Here is a 22912-nt window from a genome sequence, read left to right on the forward strand (position 1 = left end):
TAATGAATAAAAATGAGTCATGGTAAGGGGTCAGGTTTGGTGGTTGGTGTAGGGTGTCTGTGGGACTCTAAAGAAACACAATAAACACACTGCAAGTATTTAATTAGGGGTGTAAATAAAATGTAACACTATTTGCACTTAGTGCAGAGAAGATGCTTTTTGTTGCTATTTACAGTTAGTGCAAAGCCTCTGCCTTTTTTTATTATACAGTTGTTAGACATGATACTGTAGATTTACATGAAAAAGAAATACAGTTACATTCACAGTATTTCAGATTTGTGTGAAACAAAACTGCACTGCTGGAGTCTGTGAGTCACAGCAGAACTGATATTAGACATGGGTCAGTGCACACGCACATCACACACACAAACACACACACACAAACACACACATACACACATACACCTCACACAAACACACGCACACGCACATCACACACACACAAACACACACACACATACACCTCACACAAACACACACACACACACATATACACAAACACACACACACAAACACACAAACTCAAACACACACACCTCACACACACACACACAAACACACTCACACAAACTCAAACACACACACACACACACACACACACATACACCTCACACCAACACACACACACACACATACCACACAAACACACACACACATACACACACACACACACACAAACACACACCACACAAACACACACACAAAGACACAAACACACACACACACACACACACACACACACACACCACACAAAGACACACACACTCACACACACACACAAACACACACACAAAGACACACACACTCACACACACACACACACACACACACAAAGACACACAAACACACACACACACACACACACACATGTTGGTGCAGCTATCATTATGAGGACTCTCCATAGACATAATGATTTTTATACTGTATGAACTATAGATTCTATCCCCTAACCCTAACCCTACCCCTAAACACACACACACACACACACACACACACACACACAACACAAACACACACACACTCACACGTTGGTGCAGCTATCATTATGAGGACTCTCCATAGACATAATGATTTTTATACTGTATGAACTATAGATTCTATCTCCTAACCCTAACCCTACCCCTAAACACACACACACACACACACACACACACACAAACACAAACACACACACACTCACACGTTGGTGCAGCTATCATTATGAGGACTCTCCATAGACATAATGATTTTTATACTGTATGAACTATAGATTCTATCCCCTAACCCTAACCCTACCCCTAAACCTAACCCTCACAAAAAACTTTCTGCATTTTTACATTTTCAATAAAACATCGTTTAGTATGTTTTTTTTAAGTGATTTGGTATTATGTTATAACATTTATAACATAATACCCTTGTAATTACCAGTTTATAACCTAAAAAATAGTCCTCATAAACCACTTAAACCTGCCCACACACAAACACACACCACACTCACTCAAACACACACACACACACACACACACACACACACACACATACACAAGTACTTATTGTTTTTTCCTCAGTTATGTCGTAAAAACTACTGTACATCTTTTCTCGAAATAACAAGATATTTATGTCATAAAAACGACATCTGTCATTTTAGCGAGATATTTTGAACATCTGACAGTTAACTTATAGGCTACGTATCACTTTTCATGTAAAACATTTTTCTTTTGTAACATTTTGTTAAGTCAGCATTTATTTTTGAATTGTTCTCCGGAATTGCGAGGTTTCAGAGGAAAATATTCAAAAAAGACAAGGCCTATGTTTTTTTTTTTTTAACAATATTAATGCAAACTGCAAATTTATTAAAAAGAAAAAGCTGAAATATCACATTGACGTAAGTATTCATACTCTTAACTCAGTACTTAGTTGAAGCACCTTTGGCAGTGATTACAGCCTCAAGACTTTTTGGGTATGATGCGACAAGCTTTGCACACCTGGATTTGGGGATTTTCTGCCATTCTTCTCTGCAGCTTTCCTTCAACCCTGACCAGCTGTTGAAAAACCCCCACAGTATGATGCTACCACCACCATGCTTCACCGTTGGGATGGTATTGTGCAGGTGATGAGCGGTGCCTGGTTTCCTCCAGACATGACACTTGGAATTGAGGCCAAACAGTTCAATCTTCGTTTCATCAGACCAGAGAATCTTGTTTCTCACAGTCTGAGAGTCCTTTAGGTGTTTTTTATGTGTCTTGCACTGAGGAGAGGCTTCCGTCTGGCCACTCTGCCATAAAGTCCAGATCGCTGGAGTGTTGCAGTGATGACTGTCCTTCTGCAAGTTTCTCTCATCTCCACACATGATCTCTGGAGCTCAACCAGAGTGACCATCGGGTGTCACGGTGCTGTCACTCTGTCAGTCTGGGTTTTGTGTGGTAGGATCGTGACATCATTGTTCTGTCTATCTTGTGTTCTGTCTTCTGTCTTTGTGAGGTCACGGCTTCGGTTGTAATTTCCCTGCCGTGTGCTCTTCGGTTGGTCTTTTTCATGTCCTGAGCGTGGTGTCTGGATCCTGACTTCCCTGTCTGGTTCGGTTTCGGTCTGTGTTGGGATCCGGACATTCATGCTCCATGTTCTGTCTATTATTGGCGTGGGTGCATTGCGCTTATGTCATCTTGGTGGCATGCATTCACGTCAATCGTTTATGTCTGTTTCTCGCGACCACGGACGCGCCCGGATCGTGAGCTGCCTTCATGTTGTGCTGAGGTTCGGTCACTTTGGTCTGAGGTGTCGGGTTTGTGTTTGTCCGAATTCTCACACAGGTGTCTTGTCTCTTTTTGTCACCTGTTGCGTGCATCGTGTGGCATTTGCTTTGCTTTGTATGGCATTGCTATGCATTCTCTCATCTTGTCTGTCGGTTGGCATGAGCGTATATTGCCTTATTGTCTTCGCGATGTGAGCTCATGCCATTCAGGTGTTTGTCTCTTGTGAGAGCACGTGGCTTTGTTTTGTTTCTGTGTTGCTGCATGTCTCTCAGTCTTGCGTCATACCCCACCTCCTTGTTTGCCCATTATTAGTTCATTTGTTACACCTGCCCTGTCCATTAACTTGTTTGATTTCCTTCCCTATTTTAGTCACGTGTGTGCTGTCCAGTGCCAGTTCGTCTTGTGCTTGTTTCGTGTTCATATTGGTCCAGTTTTCCTTCCAGTCTATTGGTTCCAGTTGTTCCTGGACACAGTTCATCTGCTCCCAGCCTGCCATCTAATTTGTTGCCCTGGACTGTTTTCAGAGGGTGGAGGAGCCCGCTGCTGACCGCCAGAGGGTGGAGGAGCCCGCTGCTGACCGCCAGAGGGTGGAGGAGCCCGCTGCTGACCGCAAAGAGGTGGAGAAGCCCGCTGCTGACCGCCAGAAGATGGAGGAGCCCGCTGCTGACCGTCAGGAGAGGGAGGAGCAGGCTGCTGACAGCCAGGAGGCGGAGGAGCCCACTGCTGACCGCAAAGAGGTGGAGAATCCCGCTGTGGAGGAGCGGAGGAGCCCGCTGCTGACTGCCAAGAGGCGGAGGAGCCCGCTGCTGACTGCCAAGAGGCGGAGGAGCCCGCTGCTGACTGCCAAGAGACGGAGGAGCCCGCTGCTGACCGCTAGAGGGTGGAGGAGCCCGCTGCTGACCGCCAGAGGGTGGAGGAGCCCGCTGCTGACCGTCAGGAGAGGGAGGAGCAGGCTGCTGACAGCCATGAGGCGGAGGAGCCCACTGCTGACCGCAAAGAGGCGGAGAATCCCGCTGTGGAGGAGTGGAGGAGCCCGCTGCTGACTGCCAAGAGGCGGTGCTGACTGCCAGGAGGCGGAGGAGCCCGCTGCTGACCGCCAGAGGGTGGAGGAGCCCGCTGCTGACCGCAAAGAGGTGGAGAAGCCCGCTGCTGACTGCCAGGAGATGGAGGAGCCCGCTGCTGACTGTCAGGAGAGGGAGGAGCAGGCTGCTGACAGCCATGAGGCGGAGGAGCCCGCTGCTGACCGCAAAGAGGCGGAGAATCCCGCTGTGGAGGAGCGGAGGAGCCCGCTGCTGACTGCCAAGAGGCGGTGGCCATTATTGTAGCTGTGCTTCTCACCACCCAGAAGAGGAGGAGTGGAGAAGGGCACCTACTCCCCAGTCGCTGCCTGGGCCTACAGCCACGGAGGCCATTCCCCTGCCGCTGCCAGGAAAATTAGCTTTTTTTCTGGTCACAAAAAAATTAATACTTTTTATTGAATATTGATGTAGCAACATAATTTGTGTGAACAGAAATAATAACGGGAGGTTGATTTGATTAAAATAAAAAAAAGATGTTGTTATATTGGGCTGTCGTGTAGATATAGGGGCAATTTATAGTTACAGGGCAAAATTTGTCAACTAATGCAAATAATTTTGAGACAGCAAGATGCTTTTTTGAGTAACAAATTAAGATAATGCTTACCCGAAAGAACTACTTCAGAAAAGGGTGCACGATTTTCTGTTCATTTCAAACACATTTGTCATTTTATAACATCTCAAGTGTTCTATAAACACATTTAATCTCCATTGTGATTGGATCAGTCAATGTGAGTCCACTTTCAATATTCTTCAGAACAAATCTATTCGCCCCACTAAAGAAAACAATGTGTTTAATAGGGGCCTTGAGCCCCTTTTACCTCAAATACTGTCCTTTCAAAATTTTTTGAAACATTTTAAAAGTGAATAAATATTGGATTAAATTGCCTCAAAATCAACATTTAGACACCACATGCAAAGATCTCATGGATCAGGAACATTTTGCAGTTTATAGTGACAAACAGGTGTTTATGAAAGTGGCAGTTTTTGTTGCTATTTAGTGTTTTGGGAGAAAGTAAAATGAAAGGAGCTTATACCCTGTTGTACCCCTATACATATCTTTTGTTTTGTGTCGATGAAGGGGTACTTGAGCCTTCCTAATTGTGCTGTAGGGGTACTTATGGCAAAACAAAGTTTGGAAACACTGTTCTAAAGTATCCCGCCACTGTTTACAGAGTGGAAAAACCCCTTCAAATGATTCAGTGCATCAGTGAGCTGATTTAGACTGAATCATAAACCGTTTTGCTAACCCGTCTGACCGATTCACTGGCAAGAACCAACATAAAAGAGAAATTCATTTGCATATCGGGCATCGCTAGATGCCAGTTCTGATTCTAAACTGTACAGTTTATAAACAAAATTTTTATGATAATTGTTTGTATTGTCTCTTGTGATAAACGAGACACTTTAGGAGTCGTATTAGACAGTGATGAGCTTTTTTTGGCACTCAAATGCTGCTGAAAAAACTCATTTTTGCTCAGTGACTTTGAATCGACTGGCATTGTGGGTGATTTTTAGTCGATGTATGAAGTCAGTTCTCCTGAAGTTCACACAGTTGTTCTAACAGAGTAGAATAGTAACTGTAATAGAATCGCACATGTATTTCTTGCACTGATTCAACTGCTCGAGATGTGAATCATCCTTCATGTCATGATAATGTCAACAACATAATGAGAGAATCAATTATTGAAATGAATGTAAGTGCCATCGGCAACTTTAATTCTATCCGTTTATCTGTCTAGTCTTAAGAGCAGCTAATCTCACTTCAGCATCGTCAACATTGAACCATTTCAAAAGAAAAGATAAAACATGTTATGAAAGCTCAGAGTTAAATTAGTTACATGACTCATTCTATAATTGTGGGAAAATTTCATGTCAACAAAAAAGTACAAAAACAAAGTATTTTCTCAATAAAACAACTATTGGTTTAAGTTAATATATTTCTTCAGTATTACATATCTGCTAGTTGCAAAGCTTAAGAATTAAACACCTTTTTGATATAATAAGGGAAAAGATGTTTTCCATAGTGAGTTTGTCAACTATGTTACAGACAATCTGTATGTCATTACAGACACTGATTAAATGCTACACTTTAAGTAACACACATAATTAAGAGCTCTTTAGTCTGTTCTGCCATATGTGCATCATTCTTTTAAAATAATTTTAAGAATTGCATGTTTTTACAGACATTCATGTGATATTTTCAGCACAGTCACTAGTGACAGTAAAAATCTGCCCTAAATATAGTTTTGGTGGTTTTAAGAGATGTTATGCAAAACTCTAACCCTTGAAGGATGTCAGAAGCAGCATTTTTGTTATTTGAAATGTAAAAAAAAACAAATCAGCTGTAACATAGCTGACAGTGACGGTGAAATTAACAGTTGAAAAAGCAATATCCTGTTTTTTTTTTTCTTTTTTTGTCTTTTTTTTTTTTTTTACAAAATACAATGACGCCATTTACATAAGAAGATCTCTGTTTTCACTTGCAAAGGAACAATATTTTGTTAATTTTGTAAAATTAATTAAATATCACTTAATCCCTAATCATCATGATTCACACGCATGCACGAGGGCACACACACACACCGCAGTGTCCTCTGACACATACAGGCTTAAATTATAACAAAAAACTGGTCTATGGAAAATAATTCATTATCATCAGTGGACATCAGTAGGGTCATATCAACTATGTTACCCAAGAGTTGGCCCTATATAGTAGCTTAGTTGACATGTAACATAGTTGACAATTCCCCTATTTTCACTCATAATTTCAATGGCAGGCCTTGCCTGGCAAACCACATGTCATTTTCCTGATCAGGTTAACCTCAAATTTATATATATATATATATATTAGTTAAAATCATAAACATATTGCAAACCATAACAATGTACCTTCACATGGTTTTGGGATACACCATTTTTTAGTTGCAGGGGGGGTTTGTTTAGTAACATAGTTGACAGTCAAATAATATACTCCATGACAATATGCCATTTCCTCCACAGAGGAAAATGTAATCGCATGATGCTGGTCACATGGTTTTGGGAAACACCATTTTTTAGTTGCAGGGGGGGTTTGTTTAGTAACATAGTTGACAGTCAATTAATATACTCCTTGACAATATGCCATTTCCTCCACAGAGGAAAATTACATTACATGATGCTGGTCACATGGTTTTGGGAAACACCATTTTTATTCATTATTTTGAACTTACCCACTCACTACAAAAAACGGACAATGCAAAAACTGCCAATTAAGAAACATCATGGCAATTTCAAGCTAAATGAAACATGGGGTGCACAAAATATTTGTGTGATATTATAACATGCTTTCCCTTAATGGATAAATGGGATATTTCTGAAGAAAATGATTATACGATATATAATAATCATCAATGGACATTGACTGTACCCTAAATTATAGAATGAGCCACATAACAACAGATACAGCTGTGAGCATACTCTCATCTCACACCTGTATGTGCTCAGAGAACAACCTTGAAAACAACGTCTCTTTGTGTCACTTCAAGCAAATCCAAAGGTCAAATGTGTCTTTCACTCTTCAAGTGTTTGTTTGGTTTGGGCTCAAATGATGTTGGTGTTGTCATTCAAAAGAAATCACTCTTCTGTTTCCCTGGAAACAAAAAGGGCACAGAGACGACACAGATGAGCCGTTACTGTCCTCCGTGTCTCTGTGTTCACGTGTGCGCTGTCTGGGAGAAACCTGAGGGCCTGATGCCACTTTATTTAACCGGCTTATTAAAACCACAACTGGTTACTGAAGTATTTTTTCCTGCTGTAACTATAACCAGAGATATTTTACTGTGAGGCTTTAGCTGTGATTTTAAGGCGATAATTGCTAAATTGTGGTCTCCACTGAGCATATTTACCACCACAGTGTAGAAACACTTTTTGCTGATGTGTGCAGAAAGAGAAGCATATTTAAATCAAGACTGTGGCTGCACTACTGAATTATAGGAGGTATTAGAAGATTATTTATTAAGGAAGTATTGGTTGTATTACTGGGGTCTCTATGGTATAAACTTATGTTACTTCTGCCCCCTTCAGGCTCTTTTTGGTCTCTACACATACTGTATAATCATTTTAAAACCCATCGACTTTCATCTGGACTTTATTTGTGAGAAGCAAATATTTTAAAATTGGTATGGATGATGATTTTATGATGACCTGGATGAAGGTAAAACCTTCACAGACAGATAATAATTAAACCTCTTTAAAAAGAAACAATTCATGATTATTTTTTTGCAGTTCAGAGAATTCAATGCCAATTAAATAAAGGTATAAAAACACATTCTTGGCGGACACTTTCATAACCTGTGATCCTTCTACTTCTCCACTTGTTTTAATCATAAATGTACTAAGATCAAAGCTTAACACAATGAGAAATTCTGCCAATTCCTTAAGGAAATTAACCTTTTTTTTTCTTTGTTTTTTTTTTTACTACATTTATCATGGCATTTGTAGTAAAACCATAGTAACCACAAATGTAACCATGGTTAACAGTCATGGTTACTACAATATTACTACAGTAAAACCCTGGTTAAAAAAAAAAAAAAGAAAAAGAAAAAATGGGGAAAAAAGAAAAACATGTTTACTACAGTCATGGTTAGGGGAGACTGGGGTGGGTTGGCAAAAATGTTAATTATATAAATGTTAACTAGGTGCAAATTAAAGTAGGTAAAAAAACAAACAAAAAAACAATTATTTATTTATTAAAATGATGTTGTGAATTTGTGCCAACCAACCCCATATTGGGGCAGGACAACAGAACTCAAACACATATTTTTATTATATGATTAACCCTGTTAAGCCTGACATATGAAAGAATTGTCAGAAATATATATATATATATATATATATATATATATATATATATATATATATATATATATATATATATATATATATATATATATATATTATTTTATTATTTTATTATTTATTTTTTACATTAAACTGTTTTTAGTACCATTAGACAAACTATAAATAAAAATCATAAAATAATAATAATAATAACTGCAATTTTCTTTTTCTTTTTCTTTTTTCTTTTTTTATGTATCATATTTGATCCATGAGGCTTAAAAGGTCATTTTCCTCCTGATTTTTGTGTAGGACATTTGTTGTGTAAGTTTTTCTACAGTGGTAAATCTTGGGGTGTTATCAGAGGACTCTCTGGGCTTTTCAGAGATACCAAATGTTTGAGAGTTTGACCATGACAACTTCCTCTCCTTGGTCTATAAATATGGACTGAAATGTTTCACAGTACAAATACAACATGAATAAAATATTCTTTTTCAATAAACAATTTTTATCATATGTATTTTATGCACCAAACACTATATTGACATTTAAAAAAGGGAAATTGTTTTATCGCTGGGTCTCAGGAACTTATGGTAAGATGACATCATAATAGCTATTAATGTAAAATAATGAGATCTTTATAATGACAGAGCAGACTGCATATATGAAAATCATATTTGATACATGAATTTCAACTGGCTTTTTCAATAAAATAATATACAAAATCTTAACCAAGCACAAGTTGCTTATATTCAGCAAATACTGATTTTAAAATATCAGATAACAATATAATCATTACTGTCACTTTTACTTTATTAAAATAAGCTGTAATTTATCCTAACATAAGAGTCACTTTTCGCGCAATTCTGTCGAAATTTTAAATAGATCGATATAAACATTGAAACCACTTTTTTCACAAATAACCACTAGATGGTGCCATAAACATGTGAAACTTACATACCATAGGTTGTTTGGCTCATCAGCTTGAACAGAGAGTTAAACTGGAGCCGTCAAACGTTACAAACGGCGTTATAGGGTTAAGTCAAAACTGTAATTCTCATGAATGCATGTCTTTTGCTAAGACTATAATCTTCCAATCAAACATATAGACTGTGAAGAGACTTTGGAAATGGCTTTATCAAAGTGTTTAATATTCAATAATGTTTGCAAAACTGTACATTATTAAGTTAACAATGAAAACACTCTTTATTAAACTCAAGAAACTGTGCTTACTGTCTGTATTTCATTTGAGGCAATTGTTTCTTTGGCTCTGAGCATTTCTAATCAAGACTGTCCTTGTGTTTCGTTCAGGAGATGTCAGTACTGAGCGCAGTCTGAATCAAAGTCTTGGACTGACGTCATAGAATCACAAACTATGGGCGGAGAAAACATCACCATTAACGGCAACATCTCAGACATCCACCGCATCGCACACAGTCTGTGGGAAGTGGTCACAATAGCGACTGTCTCCGCCATCGTCAGCCTCATCACGATTATTGGAAACATTCTAGTGATGTTGTCCTTCAAAGTGAACAGTCAGCTGAAGACGGTGAACAACTACTATCTGTTGAGTCTGGCATTTGCTGACCTCATCATTGGCGTCTTCTCAATGAACCTATACACCTCGTACATACTGATGGGTTACTGGTCTCTCGGTAGTCTGGCGTGTGATCTGTGGTTAGCTGTGGATTACGTGGCCAGTAACGCCTCTGTGATGAACTTACTAGTCATCAGTTTCGACCGATACTTCTCCATCACGAGACCGCTGACGTATCGAGCCAAACGAACGCCAAGGCGAGCGGGCATCATGATCGGTCTCGCTTGGCTGGTGTCCTTCATCCTGTGGGCACCGCCAATCCTGTGCTGGCAGTATTTTGTCGGTAAAAGGACAGTCCCTGAGAGGCAATGTCAGATCCAGTTCTTCTCTGAGCCAGTGATCACCTTTGGAACAGCGATAGCGGCTTTCTACATTCCCGTCTCCGTAATGACCATTCTATACTGCCGGATATACAAAGAGACAGAGAGACGCACTAAAGACCTGGCCGAACTTCAGGGCACCAACTCTTCACCAAACTCTAGCAGCAAAGTTCAGCCTCAAAAAACCATCATCAGATCATGTTTCAACTGTAAACAACTGAGCGGCACCTCAAGCAAGAGAAACCAAACGTCCTGGTCCTCTTCAAACCACAGTAATGCGCCTAAATCCACCACATTGTCCCACGAGGAGTGGTCCAAAACTGAGCATCTGGCCAACTTCAACAGCTATGCCTCCTTTGAAGATGAGGAGCAGTCCATTTCTCCTGGGGTTTCCCAAGTGTCTTATAGACATCCAGAAGGAAAAGCTGCACCGTCCGGTGAGAACGAACGCTCGTGCAGCTACGATGAGGAAAACTTCTTCCCGAAGAGCAAGAAATGCATCTCTTACAAGTTCAAGCCTGTATTGAAGGACAACGGTCCACAGGAGAACACCAACGGCGATGCAAAAGCCGCCACCTCGTCTGCTGAGTCTGTGAACGGCCCTTCCTCATCTTCATCTTCAAAGCCCATAGATGCCACACTGAAGAGCCAGATGACCAAGAGGAAGAGGATGGTCTTGATCAAAGAAAGGAAGGCCGCCCAGACTCTGAGCGCCATCCTGCTGGCCTTCATCCTCACGTGGACACCCTACAACATCATGGTGCTCATCTCCACCTTCTGCTCCGATTGCATCCCGCTGTGGCTCTGGCATCTGGGGTACTGGCTGTGTTACGTCAACAGCACTGTTAACCCCATTTGTTACGCTCTATGTAACAAAACCTTTCAAAAGACCTTCCGCATGCTGCTGCTGTGCCAGTGGAAGAAGAGGAGGGTTGAGGAGAAACTCTACTGGTGTGGACAAAACCCTGCAGTGAGCAACAAATTAACCTGACAGAAAGAATGAGTATTTATGAATGAGTATTCATGACCTCTGTGCCCCAAATTTCCGCCCCAAACAAAGAAGGAACTGTATTGGCACCTTGGTTTCTTGACAACAGTGGATTTATGGGGACTGACATTATTTGAATACAGCACACTAAAACTGCAGCGATATTTTCACTGAGAGTTTTGCTCATGGAAATTCCTCTTGAGAAGACACAGATCTCTTTACAGATCTTTTAAGATCAAAATTGGAGTTTTGTGGCTTTCAGTTCATGTCTGTTAGTTTATCAATATTCTAGTGTACTCCTAATGAACTTTTAATAGATATATACATTATAAATGTAAAGCTTTTCTTTTTTGGGGAAAATGGACAAAAAGTACTCCTGCTCAGGGCTGTAGGCTATAGAGATCTATGTCAGGTGGACGTCAACACAGGAAAGATAATTGCATTGGTCAAACCATTTTTATTGGGTCTTTGATATTGAAAACCATCAAGAAGTTCCTTGTTTTTAATTCACAATCGATGGCTCCAATATGAATGAACATAAAATATTCCATCTGATATCAAGATGAGAACAGAGAATACAAAAGCTAACAAATGCAGAGGTGTAAAATTGTCTTTTGTTCATTGACTAAGTTTCTTGTGTACAGAACAAACATTCAATCATATTATTTGGCAAGGGATTTTTTTATTTCGGCTTGTTACCAACACAGTATTAAAGGGCTATTGTTGTGTTTGCAGTAACACTATGGGCTTAACATCGATTGTACTCTTGTCAAATGCTTTTTTGTGCCATTATTGTAGAGTAGCTTGGAAAGAGTGGAAGCAAACGTAAATGTTTCGGTGGAAAAAGTGTAAAAAGTGCAGATACTCCCAATGCCCAGTTTTAAGTGGCTTATTGGCTTTTAGCTCAACATGTAACTTTTTCGGTGTTAAAATACCTTTTTCTTTCCCAGAGACAACTTATGTAAGCTACTCATAGATTAATTGTCTCAGTAATTGTAAACACTGTGTCTCTGTGGCGCTATAAAAATTCCTGTTTGTTTTGTGTGACCTGCTTAGACCCGCCCCAACAATGTTATTCAACCAATGGCATGAGTTGGGGGCAGGACTATGTTACTGTTTGAACAACTGCAGACGAGGGGTGTATTTGGAAATCTGTTTTGAAAACATTGTTTATTTTTGCAATTCTGCTCTGTGGCGCTAGTGTTGCAGGAATTACACACTTCAGATTTAATTATTCTTAACAATCAGGAGTGTGAAATATTTTATGCTGTCATGTTATTTAATGTTCAACTAAGTCAAGCTGCTGTGGACAAATGGACCTCTTTAGAAACAAACAGTTTGTAACACCAATGTCTAACTTTTTGTCTCAAGATGCTTTGAAATGAGCGCAAGAGTGCCCGCCCACTTTTTCAGCCGTCTTGATTCCGGAAGTATTTTTCCCATCCATTTTTCCCATAGGGATTTCATAAAACCCTTTATAAAAGAGTTGTGAGCCATGAACCAAACCAACCAGCTCCAAGGTGAATCACAACATTACAAACTTTGATTTGAAGCAAAAAATAATTTGAAGATCGGACAAGATACTAGACTGTGCACTTAATGTCTTTAATGAGGGAATGAACTACAGTCCCATGATGCATTGCGAAAGATGTAATCGAATTAAACTATTGATTTAAAGTTGTTGATTATAAGTACAGTATATTTAAAGTTTATTGCAAAATATTCATATATATTCAAGTATATAAGTAGTTTGAGAGTGTAGGGAGAGTGACTTGATTGCATCATTCACAGTGCATCATGGGAGTGGGTGGAGCTGCATTCTCTGATTGGTGGATCTCACCTCAGTATCATGGGTAGTGTAGTTTTTTTACCAGGAATGCTATCAAACATGATTTTTTTGTTGCAGTTGAAATAATGCAAACTGATGGCTTCAACAGAAGCATATAACATTGATTAACAACCTTGGAGCTCACGGTAGGTCTGTCTTTAAAGGTTTATAAGTTATCGTTAAAATTGTATTCGCCTATGGAGAAAATGAACAGGATTTTTACTTCCGGAACCAGACTGTTGCACTCTATTACAGTTCACTTTAAATGTGCAGATAACAATTAAATAAACTGAAAATGAAGGGGACCAAATATATGAGAAGGTTTTACACTCTACTTGACCAACTTTTATTGTTTACAGGATTGACAACATATTTTGCTTTGTTATTTCAATGTAACTTCTGACTGTGTGTGTGAGTGCATGTCTGTGTGAGTGTGTGTGTGTGTCTGTGTGTCTGTGTGTGTGTGTGTGTGTGTGTGTGTGTGTGTGTGTGAGTGTTCAGTGAGTTTGTGTAGTGTGAGTGTGTGTCTGTGTGTGTGAGTGTGTGTCTGTGTGAGTGTGTGTGTGTGTGTGTGTGAGAGTAAGTGGGAGTGTGTGAGAGTGTGTATGTGTGTGTGTGTGGGTGTGTGTCTGTGTGGGTGTGTGTCTGTGTGAGTGTGTGTGTGTGTGAGTGGGTGTGTGTGAGAGAGTAAGTGGGAGTGTGTGAGAGTGTGTGTCTGTGTGTCTGTGTGGGTGTGTGTTTGTGTGTGGGTGTGGGTGTGAGAGTGTGTGTGTGTGTGTGTGTGTGTGTGTGTGTGTGTGTTTGTTTGTGTGTGTGTGTGTGTGTGTGTGTGTGTGTGTGCTTGTGTGTGTGCAGTTTTTATAACTAGCATATAAATCTGCCTCGTGAAACCTTTTGGACTCTCCAGTTCAAAAAATGTCAACTTAGTCAAATTAATTTGATCCTGTTGATTGTTTATCAAGTGATGAATGGGCTACTTAATGATCCCAAAATCAATATTTTTATTCCCACATAAATTATCCCTTTAGAACGCCTCCCCAATTTGTTCGCTTCAGTCCCACTTAAAACTGTCTGAAAGTCATTACATCAGATAAGAAAACATTAAAAAATCAAGTGTAATCTGTGTGTCTCAAATTCAGCTTGAACTCATTTGTGCTCAGTGACTTTAAATCAACTGGTGTGTTGGTGATTTTTAATAAATGTATGAAGTCAGTTCAAGTTCACACACGTGTTTCAACTATATGAACATATCCCACTAATGTTTGAAAACACGTCACAATACTTTTTGAGGCCACTGTATGTTTTCAGTTACAGTGATTGGATCAGAGTTCGTCCTTTTTGCATTCTCCAGAATGGATGACTTTGACATGATCGGAGGGTTTCACCATCATCCAGGCGTATTTACACAGATGTTCTTTGTTACAGTCTTTCTGCCAGTAGATGACGTTTCTGCGGTTAAGGTTCGCACCGGCGCAAGCATCATACCACCACCCGCCGCCTGCGACGCCCTGGAACTCCAGCTTGGCGCAGTTCTGTAAGTAGTTGTCGTTGTCCCGGTCTTTGGTAGTGAACCTCTGATTGTCATGGAGATAGTTCTCCGTATCCAGGGTGAGAGCATCCAACGCCGTGCCCTGGAAGAGCCCGAGGCGCAGACGATACTGGGCCTCCTCATTCTCCACCAACACCGGGTCATACTCGCCCGTCTTCGTCACAGCATCTTTGTCCACCAGTTTGATGCCGAGCTTGTATCGTCCCGGTCCTCTGGTGAGCTGATGGAGATAGTCATTGCCCAGCCAGTGGTTATCGGTGAGGGATCCAAATCCGTGTTTGTATTCGTCCCAGGTGCGGTCAAAATCCACACTGCTGTTGACCGTGATGTGCTGCAGGACCGTCCACCCGCCCTCATGCATGGCGCAGTAGACGACGATGGGTGAATCTGCAGGTTTGATGAGATACACGCCATCTCTCGCCTGACCGCCGGTGCTCTGCCACAGCTCATAACAGTCCCGAGGAATATCTGAGACAAAACCAACAATGAGAAGCCTGGAATATAACTGAAATACAACTGATTCAACCTCTGGGTGTGTAACATGCTGCTTTTAATTAAATCTAAAGTCAACATTAAATCAAAATTGACAGTATTTACTTTATTAATGCAAGTGTCTGGTCTTACTGTGAACATAATCTCTCATCAATATGTAATAACTTGCTCCACCTCTGAAATGACTTTCAGCCCTCTTATTTTTCAAGCACCTGTCATATATGTTTACATTTATTTATTTAATGGATGCTTTTATCCAAATATATCCAAATATGAAGACACTTTGCACCATCCAATCATTTCCACATGTAGAAAGTCAAGTTCAGTCCTACCAGTGGCAAAAACGAAGCTAAACTAAATCGAAGCTATTTAACGTTGTGCGACCCCGTGTACACATGCGTGGACGTTGTATTTTGGCTTCGCTAAATGCAACACATAACTTAATTACATTTAAAGCGACTGATCTCAGTTCAGGAGACTCTGTGCTGTCAGTAAAAGGTTCAACTTTCGATGCACCGAGTCATGTGATCAAACAACATGGCACTGATCACAGCGGAGTTTGTATTTGGGAGAAACGCCAACAAATCTACATCTGGTAAGAAACCTAATTAAGTTTTTTCACATTGAAACCTGTTTGAATCAAAAGATTAGAGTCTCTAGTTTCATCCGATATGCCATTTTTAAAATTTGAGTGATTTATCTCGAAACGGCACACTGTAAAACACAATGACCACATTTGTGGACTATATGCTCAGATTCAGTTCAAATATCCTTTATTTACTGTCTGTGTATTATCACATTGAGAATTAATGCATGCATCCAAAAACTGAAAAATGTTGCTTTTAGAGGCTTTATATGGAGTTAGGATGAAAATAAGGTGCATTTCAAACTGTTCTGAGACCAGTGCAGACAGACAGCACACTGGAGGTGAAGTCATTCACTAAATAGGGAGCAAGGGAGCATCCTATAGCTCTCTATGCAGTTAAGTGCATTCACTCCTAAAATCTGATCAAAAGTTCAGTTTCAGGCTGCAGATGATGTTTGGATCACTCAACATGTTTGACAGACATGGGACAATGATAATGTCAGACAGTCTGAACTAGCGTGTGCGCTCAACGTATGTGTGTATCGCTCACAAAGGGCATAACAAATGCAAGGACTGTTTCCCTCATCCGAATTAATGGAGGAGGGAAAAAGTCTTGAAGGTGACAACCTGCACTCTGAAGGGTGTGTTTATAATCTTAGGCACATAGTCTTTTCTGGGTTTGACAGTGGTTTTGAAAGGCCCGGACCAAACTCCAGACATGAACTGTCAACTGACAGTGTTTGAAAATCACCAACCTGTATTACTGAGGCCAAAGCCAGCAGTGATGCGGTCTTAAGAGAAAGCACACATAATTCAACATAGTCCAGAGGCTCAAAGGGAGGCCTCGTGAGCACTTTTAGGACCAAGTTAGGTCTCAAGTTGGGGCTGTAGCCAGGAGAGGGGGATTTAGCTGCCCCACCCCCTAGGAATTATGATTAAATCATGGTTTCCTATAGAGGTGCCGGTTTCAGGTGCGTGATATTCAGATATAATCGCCACATAAACTTTTAGCATAGACAGAGTGAGCCCTGAGTCCGATCATTCTTAAGAAATATAAAGATTTCAGGTATGGGGCAGTTCACTGGGTCTTTGCCGTGTGAAAAACACCAATTAGCGAATACATTCCATTTCAGTGCGTAAAGGCGTCTCGTGGATGGCGCTCTAGCCTGTAATATGGTGTTCATAATCGACCGAGCCAATTCTGGCACATCCACTGTGCTCCGTTCAAAGGCCACACATGTAGGCATTACACGTATATTACACACCGCGCCCCAACCTGTGTTAGATGCATTTGTGGTCAGCACTTTCCTTCAGAAAACTTGACCCAGCATATACACCCTGTTGGTAGAAGGCTGGCGCTGTCCATGGTGCTAGAGCAGCCAGACAGTGGCAAGTCACCGCGATGCACATGAAAATGAAATTACTTCAATGGTAATGTTTTTTCAGTTTGAACTGAAACAGACACCGAAGAATGCTCTGTATGTGCTTGTTCATGAGGTGCTCCTAAAAAGGAGATTTACTGGCTGAGGAAAAGTGTGCTTTTGCCCAGTTAACATTAGACCAGATTTTCCATATGGCAAAGCTGCAAGTCTCTGTGTTCGCTCAGTAGTGCCTCTGATTGGCTAGTAATAACCAATCGCTGAGGTAATTCAAAATACACACACCATTCATTTGCAATGGGGCGAGCGCCGCATTGATACATTTCATGAACGTGTGGGGAGCCAGAGACAGACTGAAATGAAGGACTTTAAATTGATATGCAGTTCCCTCGAACGCGAATCTAAAAAGCCATCTGTAATGTGGTGCAATTGGTACAGGAAGTACGCGTCCTTCAGATCTATTGACGCAAATCGTTCCTGAGGACGGATGTGCGATTAAATAAATGTACTGATTGATTCATTGTACACAGTAATATATGCACATATTGTGTCTATTAAACAGAATAAACAGATATACAGAAAGATATACAGTTTTGTCAAATTTAACAGTCTGGATGGGGGGGGGGGGCACAGTGGTCTAACTGGGGGGGCATGGCCAGGAGCATGTATTAAGAAAGTAAATAGTCCATTTTGATTTCATGTTGATTTTAACCACAAATGACACACAGACATGCATGTGAAACAGGATAAACCATGATCAGACCTTTTTGTCCGAGGTTTAAAATGAATTTGTGTTCGTCTGGAGTGAGCAGGTGGATGTTTTTGGCAGGTGACGGCTCGGTCTGAACTCCCGCCAACAGAAAGAGACAAAGCCACAACTTCACCATCCTGTATCAACACAACCCTGCGGCACACAGAGAGAGAATTAATTCATATGAACTAAAAATCATGACATTGAGGAAATACTTACATAAAATAGAAAAATGATCTTCAGTCATTGTGTTGGTAAAATGAGAAGTCTTACCGTTCACTGCTGAACACTGAGAGATTCACACTGCCAACCGTAACCCAGAGTCCACTGGGACACAATCAGCTGGACTTCAGCCCCGTCACACGAAGGGTTAAAGACGTTTATCTGTAACAGTGACTAGAAAAACTGTATGAGAGTTCCTGTTCATTTCTTTTATCTGATTCAATTCAGCCTTTGACTCTGTGTTGCAACACTGATTATTCATGAGCTGATTATGAGCCAAACACACTAATCACATCAACATTTCAATGATGAAAAAGTGTTCAGCAATTATAATATGAACTACTTACAACCACTTTATAAAGGGGTTATTGCACACAACTTGTCCAGTCAATTACTGGATGAGAATTTTTTTAAATAATTGTTTTAAAAAAAATTACACTCACAATGAGCAATTTCTTGATCATTTAATACTTTGTGTTATCATTATTTCAAAGATTTTAAGGTTAACACTTTACAGTAAGGTTCCATTCGTTAACATTAGTGAATGCATTAGGTATCATGGACTAACAATGAACAATATATATTTTAGTTCATTTATTAATCTTAGTTAATGTTAATAAAAATACAATTGTTCATTGTGTATTAAACCTTTTCAACTTTGGCATTTTGGGCTGCCGTCTGCAATTTTTCACACTCAAATTTAAAAGCTCACCATTCACACATACTGTGGATTAATAACAAATAATTGGTCTCATTTTTCAGAAATCCCCCCAAATAAAATAATAGACTTTAATTATAAAATTATTTTGTCCTAACTTTGTAAACATATCATTCTGGTTGTGTTCTCCCGAATCCCTCCAAATAGTCTCATTTTATTCCAATAGATGGGAAAAATATTTTTTTCTCTATCACATTCCATCACAATATACAGATCTGAAATGTAGGTGGCGCTCTAATGCATTTTAACCCTAAAGGATGTGCTCGTCCATAGACATTCAGTCTAATTTTTAGCAACCATGGGTTGTTCCATTATCAGGGGGTGTGAGACAGGGAACAGACTGCTTATTCTGCATGAACATTAAAGAGTTTAAAAGGCTAGCAGGTGTCGCAACCTAATAAATATTATTTGTATTATTATTATTATTAATAATAATAATAATTATAATAATAATATTTTTTAATGTATTAAAGCTTTTATACGGAGCATATACTTGAAATTTACCAGGTCCATTTCTCCATATATGATATTCACTGTAAGAAAACTGCCCATGTCGCCCATGCCTAAATCTGCCACTGGTGGCACGTGTGCCTTCGGTTGTCAACCCCTGGACAATCCTTTTAAACAACTACTCAACGTACATGCAGTCCATTCCCTAACCATGAATAGATTATAAAATATTATACCAAATATTCATATATTTATTTGGAGAGTATATACATGTGGAAGTCATGACAGAGTTTTTCTGTGACATAAACTGAGTATTTATTCCCCCGTGGAAAAGCTCAGATCTGGCGTGTGCAGAGATGTAAAGTAATTGAGTAAAAATGCTTAAGTATTATACTTGGTGGGGGGGTGGGGGGGGGTGGGGGGGTATTATCACAGTCTGGGATATGCCAATGATTAGCAACAATGTTGATTTTGATGCGTTATTATTTTTTGTGCAGTGTAAGATAAAAAAAAAACAAACAAACTCACATTCAGGACCTTAGAGGACAAAAATGTCCGCGTCCAAAAAACTGCCATAAAAAATTATATGATAATATTATGTTCCACTTTCAATTAATTTTTTTAACCAACATTAGTCCTGATCATAGCTACTAAATTTTCAGGATTTTAACCCTTTAAATGCCAAAAAGTTTGTTTACATAATGCCACTGTTGTTTTTTTACACACAAACACACACACACACACACACACACACACACACACACACACACACATTTCTCAATACACACATACAAAACACACTCTGACATCCATACCAACACACACACACAATTTTAGCTGCATCATTTATTCAATTGGCCTGCAGTGCTCTATAATACAGCAAACAGAAAACAGGGGAAAAGCTTGTATTTGCTCCATAGGCTCAACATGGGAAAAATGGCGCCATCTGGTTGAAAATATTATAAATGTAAATTTTGAAGCCAGGGCTCCGGAATGAAAGCATAATATCATAGAATTCATGATTTTATGCTTTAATGGCACTGGGATCAAATATTGCAGTTTTAATGGGTTTCAATGGGGACATTTTTGTCCTGAAGGTCCTGAGTGTAACTATTTTGTGTACACAGTGTATTATAGATGTATTATAGGAACTCAGGTTGAAATATCAAAATTCCCCCAAAAATTCACACCTGTGTGTGAGAGAGAAAGAGAGAGAGAGAGAGAGTGAGTGTGTGTGTGTGTGTGTGTGTGTGTACATGTTTATACTATATTGTGGGGACCGCTGGCTGGGCCCCACAATGATAGTAAAACCTGAGATCACCTGTCTTGTGGGGCCCAGCCAGCGGTCCCCACGAGGGAAATGGCTTATTAAACATACTAAATGATGTTTTTTTGAAAATGTAAAATTGCAAAAAGGTTTCTGTGTGGGTTAGGTTTAGGGGTAGGGTTATGGTTAAGGGATAGTAATTATCGGTAGATCTGTATAAAATCCATAAAATGCATGGAAGTCTATGGAGAGTCCCCACAATGATATAAAAACAAGTTTGTGTGTGTGTATAAGTGTGTTTGTGTGTGAGTAGGTGTGTATGTTTTGCACTGAGGATGTTTTAGAGTCTCACCCTGTAATTTCTGTCTGTTTTTTTTTTTCTGCAAAAAAAAAAAAATCTGACAGATTCTGCCCCCCCCCCCCCGCCCTCCAAAAGCTCTGGTTTTTTTTTGTCCTTCCCATTCATTTTCAGTGGTTGGTAAATTTTGACCGTGAATACCAAAGGTGTCACTTCTGTTTTTTACGACTAGTGGTCAAACGATATGGGATTTTTATTGGCCGATGCCGATATCCAGAGAGCAGGGTGGCGGATAGGCTGATACAAATAATAATAATAAACTCTTATTTAGCACTTAGTTACTCAATTTCACATAAAACTAAAAAATAATATTGTATTTTAAATGGTAGATAGCAGTTTCTTCAGATTTATGTTTAGTCATCAAATTTTAGGAATTTATTTGCACATGAAGAAATTGTTAATATATTGGGAAGGAAATAACAATACACACAGTAGTTTAGCAACCATGGATGGCAGGTCCACGTTAGCAATCGAATTTTCTCAAAAAACACAGAATCAAACCAATTGTACATACAGTGCATAGTGAATAAGACATTTACTTATAGCACACGTGAAGCGCTTTTACTTTGAGTTGCATCCGAAAACACAAGCAGCTGACTTGCTACCTTGCTGCCTAATCAGTTAATGGCTTAACTGACAGATGATTTGAATGAATGGAACTCTTAAGGAAACTGGTCTCTGAACAGTTTGAAAAGCACCTTATTTTCATTTTACCTCTGTATACAGGAGGCAGCATTTTCCTGGTTTCGGATACAGCCTTGAAGTTGCTCTCACACGTTCGTATGTGTCCACCGCAAACAGCAGCAATCTCCTGACAGTTTAATTGGCCTGGATCGCCTGCTTGGATTGTCACGGACTGACCGTCCTGATTTGTGAACCAGAGGAACTTTTGATCCTGATCCTAAAGTTTTGATTCTGGCTGATAGAATCTGCACTTCAGAGGAAGATATTACATGAATGCTCGCCTGGAAGAAAACGCTGGATTTTCTTGAGGTTTGTGAATTACATCTGTTTAAATGAGATATCTGCATATTTGCAGACTGTATATAATACATGTTTTATTGATATTTGCCTTTTATCATTAGAAAAGAAAGTTAAAATGAAACTGTTGAGGAGAGACTGATAGAATACATGCTTTAGAGGTAAATAAATGAGCGCTCCACAGGATGCTGGATCTGCTCAAGTTTTGTGAGGTTGGTTTATTACATCTGTTTAAACGAGATATCTGCATATTTGCAGAGGGTATATAATAGATAATGGTTTCATTGATATTTACCTTTTATCATTAGAAAAGAAAGTTAAAATGAAACTGTTGAGGAGAGACTGATAGAATACATGCTTTAGAGGTAAATAAATGAGCGCTCCACAGGATGCTGGATCTGCTCAAGTTTTGTGAGGTTTTTTTTATTACATCTGTTTAAATGAGATATGCGCATATTTACAGACGGTATATGATATTATTTTTATTGATATTTGCCTTTTTATTTTTAGACGAGGCAGTTAAAAGTTACAGGGAATTGTTGAGGAGATGGAGAATGAAACAGGCGAGCACTTTAACGTTATGAGCTCAAACGCGTCTGCCACGGCTCTGATATGCGCACTGTTTAAATGACACAGTGTTGCACACCGGTCTATTATTGTAGTAACACAATGACATGTAACAACAAAACAAACTGTGACTGGTCATTTACATGTCTCAGTCGCTTCGCATGCAAGCAGGCGAACAAATTGGCCAAACGGGAAAATTTATCGGCCAATGCGGATAATGAAAAAAGTCAGAA

General features: G+C 39.6%; 2 protein-coding genes across 2 annotated transcripts in view; one reads left to right on the forward strand and one right to left on the reverse strand.

Moving 5' to 3' along the window:
- Window positions 1-13832, forward strand: part of LOC127455185 (muscarinic acetylcholine receptor M5-like) — a 21094-nt gene extending 7262 nt beyond the window's left edge. The window contains exon 2 of the mRNA XM_051722860.1: window positions 9938-13832. Coding sequence (XP_051578820.1) covers window positions 10002-11534 — 1533 coding nt within the window. The 5' untranslated portion in view covers window positions 9938-10001 and the 3' untranslated portion in view covers window positions 11535-13832. The remainder of the gene's footprint in view (window positions 1-9937) is intronic.
- A 133-nt stretch (window positions 13833-13965) lies between these two features.
- On the reverse strand, window positions 13966-18444 carry LOC127455245 (fibrinogen-like protein 1-like protein). The gene is made up of 3 exons (XM_051722963.1): window positions 18390-18444; window positions 18129-18269; window positions 13966-15376 (listed from the first exon to the last, which is right to left on the reverse strand). Exons 2-3 carry the CDS (start codon window positions 18250-18252, stop codon window positions 14682-14684), a joined length of 819 nt encoding a protein of 272 aa, XP_051578923.1. The 5' UTR covers window positions 18253-18269; window positions 18390-18444; the 3' UTR covers window positions 13966-14681.
- Between the last annotated feature and the right edge of the window lie 4468 nt (window positions 18445-22912).

Source organism: Myxocyprinus asiaticus, chromosome 17 (genome assembly GCF_019703515.2).
Source record: "Myxocyprinus asiaticus isolate MX2 ecotype Aquarium Trade chromosome 17, UBuf_Myxa_2, whole genome shotgun sequence".
Lineage (NCBI taxonomy): Eukaryota > Metazoa > Chordata > Actinopteri > Cypriniformes > Catostomidae > Myxocyprinus > Myxocyprinus asiaticus.